Genomic DNA, 9,975 nt, shown 5'->3' on the forward strand with positions numbered 1-9,975 from the left:
GTCCACCCCGAGCCCTCATCCGCTGGAAGCCTCCTCTGACCTCCTGAGGCTCAGCTCGGGCTCCAAGCCCTGGGAAGAGGCGGAGAAAGATCTTTCCGGTGCTCCGGCATCCCCGGTGCCCTCGCAGCGGGTGGGCTGGAAGGACGGAGGCTCCGCGCCCCGGCGTGGGAAAACTCCCGTGTTCCTGGAGGAGATGTGTCCGAGCCCACGGACGAGGTAGCCGCTGGGTTTGGACATCTCGGGAGAAGAAAAGAGCCTCATGACTTTGCTCTGACCATGGCAGATACCTCAGAAAGGGCCAATCCTCAGTGCCTGGTGCTAATTTGCACCTGAAGCCGCTAGACCTGCCCAGGACACACGAGAACCTCCTGGAAGAGGCACAGACGTTTGGTTTTCTCAATGAAAATACTGATGACACTCAACTGAAAACATGTGTGCTGTTCCTCTCCCTTGAGAAGAGGAAAGGGAGCCTCCTGGGATTTCGGGAAGAGGCACTAGCGTTCCTCCTTGGGTGGCTCCTCCTGCCCGCTGAGGACCTGTGGGGGACAGGAGGTCTCGGGGCTCTGCTCCATGACAAACACTCAGGACTGCAGGGAAGCCATGGACTCCCCTCCGGTGACCTCCAGCCCTGCTGCAGGGCCCGTTACCTTCTCCCAAGTTTTTGGGCAGCAGTGCCAGCTCATGGAAGCAGGTAAGAGAGGAACATGCACAGGCACCACCTTGTCATCCTACATCCCACCTCCTGGTTTGCAATGTCCTTGCTGTCCCTTTCCTGTTCTGTTTCCCAAGTTCTTCCCTAAAATCTGGTGTTTTCCAAAGGGAAAATTGGGGTGACCCCTTTTGCATTTGCACACCTGCCTCAACTACCCCTGAAACCACTCAAAAGCTTTGTGCCCAATCATTTACAAACAGGAGCAAGGGTTGGGATGACTCTGTGGGTTTGGGTTAACATGGGCTGGAACAAGCTGCTCTGTTCCTGATGGTGGAAGTTACTGTTTGGGTGTGAGCAAAACATGTGTGGTGATTTTTGCATTTCAATACAAAGGCATTTAAAGTGGAAGTTGATTTGCTGCTTTGGAAGGTGATTGCTGCAGCATGTGGCTTTCTGCTTTGGTATTCAGCTCTGTGAAGGACAAAGTGGTTTTTTTCCATGTCTTTCCCTGGCTGTTTGTGTTACTGTAGCACCTGGAAGCTCTGTTCCTTTTCCCAGGTGTTTTCATACATTTCTAACTCTCTACAGATGGGCCTGGTTATTTCTTATCTGTGCCTTTTGGCTGTTAAATAGGTGGTGTGTAACATGACTAATCCCAAATTTTCCATGTTTGCCTCTTGCTCCTCACAGATGCTCTGAAGCACCAGTCCATGAAGTGCCCCAGAGATGTGCACTCACATCCTCCTCCTTCATACCTGGTTCCCCAAGTTTAAGAGATTGGATAAGGGATTTTGCAAGATTTACTCCTGTTTTCCTGTCCCTGCTGATAGGTTGCCCTGAGGAAGGATGTGTTTGTTTACTTAGAGCCGTGAAGAAACCTGGGTTTCTGCAGTGATGCCAGAACTACACTTGCTCTGAATTTTTAGGGCTTGTTTTACTCAGATTTACTGGTACTTTCTTATTACTGTTTGTGCTGGTGCGGATATTTCGCAAATTTGTCCTGAAAAGTGTCCCATCCTTTTCCCTTCTCTTTTCTCTCTCTTCTATTAGCCAGTTCTGGAACTAATGATGTTTGGATTGTATGTTTCTACTGAGGTGGTGACATTAAAAATATTATGTATGAGAGTTTCCTGCAGATCTCTGTGGGACTTCTGCTCTGCCTGTGGTACTTTCACAGGTAGAGCTGGGAAGATGACTCATTAGGTGACTAATTAGCTGACTGTTACTCAGTTAATCAAGTCTGAGATCATGCTACTGTCTCCAAGAAAATGTCAGGCAGATCTTCAAGAGGGTTTGGTGTTAAACTTTCCTATTATGTGTCCTGGGATCAGTCCAAAAGCAGTGGATCCATTGTGTCAGATCTTACCCAAAGAAGAGATGTAGGAGAAAGCCCTGGTCCTGGGTGAGTAGTTTGTTTCCCAAATTAGCAAGACCAATGAGGTGGGGAAACACAGGTGATAGTCTTAGTTTGGTTTGTTTTCCTTTGCCTTTCTTAGAGGGAAATGTCCCAGAGGAAACCTGGGACTTCTGGATTTTCAAAACCCACCTTAGTCAGTCAACCAGAAGATTTTCTTCCCTCTAGTGGATCACCTTGGTAGGATTTTCTAGATGTTTTCGCAGGTACAAGGTGAGATGCAACGTAAGGATGGTTGCCATGGATGCCAGTGACATCCAAAGGGATCCTTATGGCAAGGACAGTGTACGCTCAGCACTCCTGAAAGCAGAACTTCAGCTGAAGTGTCTGTGGATGTGTCTGTGTTCATAGGCCTTGCAGTGTGGGCAGGAAGGATGCCCTAAGGAAGTGGGAGTGGGTACAGGTTTGGGACACCAAGCTCTGCTTCCTTACTTGTGTACTGTGTCACTGAACTGACATTTGGGAGAGAGCCACAAAAGGTCTCAGTGTGGAGCAGGGCTGTGCAAATGCCTTTACAAACCATAAAAGCAGACCTTGCTCCTGTGATTCCCTCAGCGACAACCTCTGAGGAGCTGTGAGGAGCTGAGTTCTGGCCCAAACAGTCCAAATCTCACAAGAAAGATTTGTAGGCACCCAGTACCACATCATTGTCATTGGTGACATTTGGGCTCCTCAATGACGCTGGGATGTGCTTGAATGATAAAGGTGCTGGCCTTAATTAAATGTCAGATTTTGTGCCTGGAGAATTGCTGAGCTTGAGATAGATCACAGGCTTGACAGCACACTTTGATGTACCACCTGCAACAGTCTCGTGGTTTTTATAGCTTCTGCCTGTGGTGTAAGGACACTTCTCCAAAGCACCTGTGAGAAGAGCTGGGCCCTGCTTGAAAAATGTGCTTTAGGCTGTGTGCAGTATTATCTGTTCTTGATGGAGAAATCAGAGGGTGTGTGGTGCTCCCCTGCAAACATGTCCCTTTCCCCCAGTGCTGCTCCTCAGTAACTTGCTCTGGAAACCGAATACTGAATGTTTGGAAGTCAACTTCCCCCTTGCCAGCTGCTCCTTGTCCCCACTGATGTAAGACTTGAAAAGTTGGGGTTCTTGTGCAGCTGATTCTGCTGCTGATTATTGGTTGATTATTCATGCATAGCTTATGGAGATTTCAGTAGTCACAGTGTCAGCCTGTGGGTGTGTTGGCACATGGGAGCCCTGCTCCAGAGCTGATTTGCCCTTTGCACAAGTCCTTGCTCCGTATTTAACCTCTGGAGCAGCGTTTGCTGGCACAGTACACGGGATACTCTTTGGAAAGTTATTTTTCTACCTTCCCATTTTATTCTATTGCCTCTTACCTCACCAATTGACTACATCTCCACAACTTTGTTTGCTGGGATGTGTTCCTGATGGTCACCTGGGTGTTTATTTGCCCTGAGTGCAGGGAACAGTGGGGATGTGGAGGCTGCAGCTGGCTGAGCTCCCTGCTTTGAGAGTTCACTGACAAAACTCTGGTTTCCCAAGGCAGCAAATCCTCGCTCTTGCAGGTATTAAATTTGGCTGATGCCTGAAGGATCTGTCAGTGTCACCTGGGGACATGGTCACCTTTAGAGGGAGTGTAATTCCCAAAGGGGGGCTGTAATTCCTGCTTGGGATCACTCAGGGAATAAGGTTTCTGTTTCTTTGGCAAGCCATGCAGGGTGGGTGTTTTTCTGCCTTTTCCAGCCTAACTACAAGGCTGATGATTTCCAAAAGGAGTAATTGGGAAAGAGGCTGGCTTCACAGCCCTGTCCTAAATCTTCTGATCCCAGAAGAAATTCCTGCCTGCCAGGCAGTGCTGGAGGATCTTTCTTGCTTGAAGCACAAATTCGGATCTGGCACAGGTTTGTGCTATAAATTTTGCTAATACCCGAATGAAAGACTCTAGTCTTTCATTTTAGAAAGAAAACAACAACAACAAAAAAATGAGTCTGAAGGATTTATTATTGTCACTACCAAACTTAAAAATGAGGGTTACTAAGACTTTGAAGGGTATTTCCCGTCTGATCTCCCATGAAATATTGAATATATGGAGTGAGACCTGATCTCCAAGAGAGCTGAGCATTCTCTGGAAGAATTAGGCTTAGTAGAGAAACCATTTATTTTATATATGGGCAAATTCCAAGCAATTTGTTTGGCATAATGCAGTTTTCTGGACTTACTGCCATGCATTATTCTCTGACTCACTGCTCCATTAGATTAATTTTCATTTTCCTTCCATTCCTTGGCTCTCAGATGCTGCTGATTTGTTAGGCTCCCAATATTTTTTCTTTGTATCTTGCCAGTTAATTTTCCATTGGTTATGAAATAAGGAACTTGATTCAAGATGTGACCAGAATGAACAAGAAAGTAATTTGAAAATCATCCAGACCTTAGGATTTTGCAGTGAACCTCTTCCATATTATCTTTCCATTACATATGTATTATCCATTACATGCATTCTGTATTCCACTCTGGTGGCTGCTCCCCAAATGGATGTGAGTTTGGTTTGGCTACCCAGTAGAAAATTAAGGACATGATACAAAATTCTTAGGAGTTCTTCTATGGAAATTATTGTTATGTGGCTCAAAGCTTTTGCCTTTCCCCCCCTAGATCTGTAGTTTAGCTCTTGATCCAGTTTCTCTCAAGGGGAATGTGAGGTGAGGTTGATGTGGCATTACCTAAGCAAAATATTTGTCATGCAGCATGAAATCCCTGGAATCTCGTCTGATCTGGCATCCTTTGCAAAGATTTTGTTTTGCAAACAAAGCATGGAAGACAAAACATAGAATTCCTTCATCTGGTGCTTGAATATGGTTTTTAAACAAATAAAATAGTATTTTAAAAATATCTGCTTTGTACCCTGGCTTGGGTGAAGGTTTGTTCAGGAGCTGGGCTCCTCGAAGCAGAGTTCAAATCTGATGAGCGTTAGATCTGAAAAAACTGATTTATGGGAAAATTTCAGCCCCTGAGAAGATGTAGAAGGAAATCTCTGACCTTCCAAACTGAGGCTGAGATGAACATTCACCATCTGTGCTCTCGTATTTTGTGCCCTTTAGTCCCTTGTGCATTTTTCCATGCTTTAATTAAACAGCAGCCAAACAGGATCTGGTTTCAAACCATGTACCTGGAGCTGAGACAGAGCAGAGGTGATGCAATTTCACCTTCTTCCCAAAAGCTGAGTTTAGCAGTGCCTGTCAGGCACTGAGGGAGGTGGCACAGAATCCCAGACTAGTTTGGGCTGGAAAGGACCTTATTCTCCAACTCCTGCCATGAGCAGGGGCACTTTCCGCTATCCCAGGTTGCTCCAAGTCCTGTCCAACCCGACCTCGAACACTTCCAGGGATGGATTAATCTCAAAACTGTGGTAATTTCTTCTGTTAGGTTTCCTGAATTACATCGCTTTGTGAGCTCAGGCTCCAGCTCCCAGAGCATCTGAGCAAACCTTTAGTGACAGCTCTTCTTGCCTCACGTGGACAACAACAGAAAAGAGCATAAAACTTGCTTGGCTTGGTTGGTTTGAGGCCACACGGAATCAGGGCTGGGAATGTGTTCCCTGGCACTTGGCGCATCAGGTTTCCTACGTTCGTTAGTCTGTAATAAATCTTTCATGGTAACAAGCTGTCTCATTTGCTCTCCCGAGAGAAGAGGGGGTGTGTGGATGCCGAAGATGTTTTCAAACATGGTTGCAGCAGTCTGGCTTAATTACTGTGCCTCAGGTTATATTAACCAGCTTTGGGAAAATAAGAAACTGGAGCAGGTATCAGGTGGGTGAAGTGAGATGAATTTGGTGATCCCCAAGAGCCTGGTCCTCCTGGGTGGGGAACTGCTGACCTGCTGAGTTGAGGCATCACTGACTTGTGATGACCTGTCAGAATCCCGAAATGGTTTGGTTTGGGTTGGGAGGGACCTTGAAGCCTGTCCCATTCTACTCCCTGCCACGGGCAGGGACACCTTCCACTAGCCCAGGTGGCTCCAAGCTCCATCCAACCTGACCTTGGACACTTCCAGGGATGGGGCAGGCACAGCTTCTCTGGGCAACCTGTGCCAGGGCCTCCCCACCCTTTAGAGGAAAGAATTTCCTCTGTATATTTAACCTAAATTTCCCCTTTTCAGTTTGAACCCGTTCCTCCTTGTTCTGTCACTACAATGCAGGCACCTGAGGCTGTTGTGCTGCTGGCCAACCCTGCAGACACCTGGAAAACTGCTGACCTGAAGCATTATAAAATTGACAGTCACTTTGTGTCGGGGTAGAAATGTTGGGGTTTTTCCTTTTACTAAGTCCTGCTGCTCTTGAGTGGAGCTGTGGTCTGGGTTTATGTGCTGGTGTTGTCAGACTTCAGCAGCTCAAAAGCAACAACATGAATCTGTGCCCACCACTGTGGTGCCTGAGAATGTGTAGAAAAAATCCCTGCCAACTTTCTGTGCACGGTACTGCCAGGCTGAATCACCTTGTGTGTGTTGGTGTAGAAAGAGGTGTCATTTCTGTCAAAACCAAACCCATTTTTCTGAGATGACAGTAAGTGTATCAGAAACAAACTGCTTCAGAAGCCCCTGGAGTTTTGTGTTTTAGGGAGAACAGGATAATCTGATCCTCTCCAGGGCCAGCTCCAGCACTAGGAGGAAACATCATCTACCTCTTCCCAGAAAAGCAATGAGTAAAAATCCTCCGTGACAGGCGATGTGCTCCTGCCTGAGCCAAATAGATTCAGGGGCCACAGAAATGAAATGGGAAGATCACTAATATTTTTCTTTTCTACCCAGTGGAATGAGCTGTTATTAGGGATAAAAAGAAGTGACATTTATCTCCCTCTTTTCACTTCATTAGGTAGGCCTGTGCTCCCAGGAGGAAAACAGTGGATGGAGTCCACTTGCTGTCTATAGCTTTTACTGCTCTCCAATGTTCTTTTAATCACACAAACACTGCGCTGTTGTTGTTTGCGTGGGGAGCCTCAGGTGACCTGGGAGCTTCACTGGGCCCTGAAGGACAGAGGCACCACAGACAAGGACTTGCTAATACTCTAAATATTAATATGAAGTGCTTGAGAGAACCATGGAGGCCATGTTTCAATGGGCAAAGGGGGGTGTAAGAGGTTGGAAGTTTTGTTATCTCTGAGAGGATTTCCTGCTTTGGTTTATTTCAGGCTGGAAAAGCTCCTGGGAATTGCAGTGCCTGACTGAGAACACAGGGTAGGGATCTGTTCCAGAAGAGCTTGGGTGTTTCTGATGGCCAAACAGTAGCTGGTGTCCTGAGGGTGATGGATGGTACCTGCTTGGAAGAGGGGAGAGAAAACCAGGATTTTCAAAAAATGAGGATGTGAGGAATGTGGGTATTAAAGAGATGGTAAAAGCTGGCCTTGGGCTGGAGCTGAATCCCCAATTCCATGAATCCCCCATTTCCATGATTTTCATGATCCCGTGATGGATCGCGTGCTTTACTCCCCAGAGTGGTACCCTGGACCTGTGGCATCTGATTAAACCTGCAGCACCATTTGGGAGCTGAGGTGCCCCGTGCTGTGGATCTGCATCCCACCCTCTCCATGGCCAGGCAGCTCCTCTGTCACCTCACCCTGGGAGAGTCCCTTCTCCCATGTAGGTGTGAATAATGTGTTTAAAACCAGCCCAGCACAGATCAGTCACTGAGGGGGACCATGGATGTACTATTAAACGTGAAATTACGCGTATGTACCTACAGCTATTTATGTAATGCACAGCAGGAGGAGGCTATTCCTAAAACAACGAGGAAAAGCTTTTCCCAAGTGTTATGACTGCTGTGTGCCACCAAGTATCTGACAAAAAAAACCCAAAAAAATGCCCTCAAGCCAACAACAGAAAACAGAGGCAAATATTGAACAATATTTTTTGCATAAATTAAATATAAATTGTTCCCTGTCATCTCAATAGTCAGACTCCATTATTACAGCATCTGTATACAAAGCACTTGTGAGCTGATTTACTCCTGATTCAATTATGGGCAGTGTTCATCTGCCCTCCTGATGGACTAATTTGGTTTTGTCAGTTAATGCTCATAGCAAAGTATATGGATGTAATAATTCCTTGCAATTGCAACCCTTGTGTTTTTATGACACCAAAATAATGAACTGAAAACATGCACATGATTGGACTCGCAGCTACAAACAGGAATTAGTTATTGTTCTTTCTTTGGAGGTCTTGGAGGCAATTTTAATGGCCATGCAGTAATAGAAAGGAAAAGGGGATGAAAGACATGAAGCAAAGTATTTGTCTTTGCTCTGACTATCCTATTTTATGGTAGGTGGGGATTTTTGAGAATAGTGTAAATGGATATTTTTCCTAAATTCTGATATGAAATAATGAAAGTATTTCTCTAGAACACATCCAGGCCACCATGAGTTTAATTGGTAAATCAGCTGAACAATGTTGAGGTTCCTGCCTTTGTGTTTTATCCTCCTGGCTAATGCAATGGCTATAATGCTGGAATAAAAACCATGTGAGCCCTTCCAAAATTAAACATTCCTAAAGAGCTGACATATAATACCCTCAAAATATCCATATGTTATCTTGGCTTGGAATGAAATACCATAGACAAAGTTTAAACATGGGAAAACTACGCTTGAAAAGGAAATATGTTTGATTCTGTTGGCTTTGAAATGGAAGTGTAGCATCATCAAAGCTCTGGTAAAGAGAAAACAGGCTGGGAGAGGGAAATGGGTGAGTTCTATTCTGCAGAAGAGAAGGACCCTGCAGTGTCCTGAGGGTTGTGGCAGATGGGTTGCAGATTAGGAGTATTGAATTTTTCAATATTATCCTGTAAGGGTTGATCCAAGGAGCAACTTTGTAAGGGCTCCCAGCACAGCAGCCAGAGCTGGTGGCCTTGGAGCCCTGCTGGTTAAGGATACGAGTCACCCATCTGGTCCCTGCTCTGCCAGCTGGGCTGTGCTGCCTCATGTGGGGAGAGCAAATTCCAGGGAATTCAATTTATTTCTATTTCCACTATTCCTCTTGTTCCTGTTTGCCCAATCACTTCAGCAATGCAATTGTGGTTTGTTATATTCCGTGTCCTTGGTACGCACTGGCACTCATGAAGGGGCTGAAAGTGCTGCCCTCACTAAAGGGTTAAAAAGGTAAACAACTTAAATTCCAGGTAATTCAGAGTGTGTCTGTTAAGGTTTGGCAAAACAAAAGGCATCTGATGCTATGAGTAAAATGAAGCTTCATTCTCCCTGCAGCATCTCTCAGCCTGGATAAAAATAGTCCTTGACCCTCATTTGAGCTGCTCAGGTTCTCTTACAGAGGTGCTTGCAATGCTCTCAGGTTTGCAGGTACCAAAACAAGGATAAAAACTGCTGCCAGGGGCTGCAGCACTCAACAGCTCATCCTCAGGTTTGCCAGCAACAGCCCTGAGGATTTGCTGAGTGGTGGTGCCAGGACTCCCTGGCAGGCTGGAGAGGGGCTTTTTGCCAGGACAGGGAGTGTCAGGACAAGGAGAAACGGCTTGAAACTGCCAGGGGGAGAGCTGGAATGGATAAACTGAAGGAATTCTTCCCTGTGAGGGTGCTGAGGCTCAGAGAAGCTGTGGCTGCCCCTGGATCCCTGGCAGTGTCCAAGGCCAGGTTGGATGGGGCTTGGAGCAACCTGGGGTAGTGGAAGGTGTCTGTAGTGGTTTGGTCTAAAATACTCATTACTGTTTATCTTCTGTGAGATAAGAGTTAGGAGAAATGCAAAACAGGCACCAAACTTGAAAGACTATAAAGAAGTGTATTAACAGACCTAAAAGAGGAAAAAAAAAATTATACCACCTTCAGCACTCTCCTCCTCCCCCCACCTTCCTCCCTTCTCCCACTGACAATGTGAAAAGACAACCCTTGAGGTGTTCAGTCTGTTTACCACTTCCATAATAACCTTGTTCAGTCCATTTAGAAA

General features: G+C 46.0%; 1 protein-coding gene across 1 annotated transcript in view; it reads left to right on the plus strand.

The window, feature by feature from the left end:
* The window catches only part of LOC108446907 (putative uncharacterized protein C1orf196), a 61,476-nt gene continuing 51,501 nt past the window's right edge, over window positions 1-9,975 (plus strand). Inside the window, exon 1 of the mRNA XM_017735051.1 lies at window positions 1-691. Coding sequence (XP_017590540.1) covers window positions 571-691 — 121 coding nt within the window. The 5' untranslated portion in view covers window positions 1-570. The remainder of the gene's footprint in view (window positions 692-9,975) is intronic.

The sequence above is a fragment of the Corvus brachyrhynchos genome, unplaced genomic scaffold (assembly GCF_000691975.1).
Source record: "Corvus brachyrhynchos isolate BGI_N302 unplaced genomic scaffold, ASM69197v1 scaffold395, whole genome shotgun sequence".
In the NCBI taxonomy this organism is placed as follows: domain Eukaryota; kingdom Metazoa; phylum Chordata; class Aves; order Passeriformes; family Corvidae; genus Corvus; species Corvus brachyrhynchos.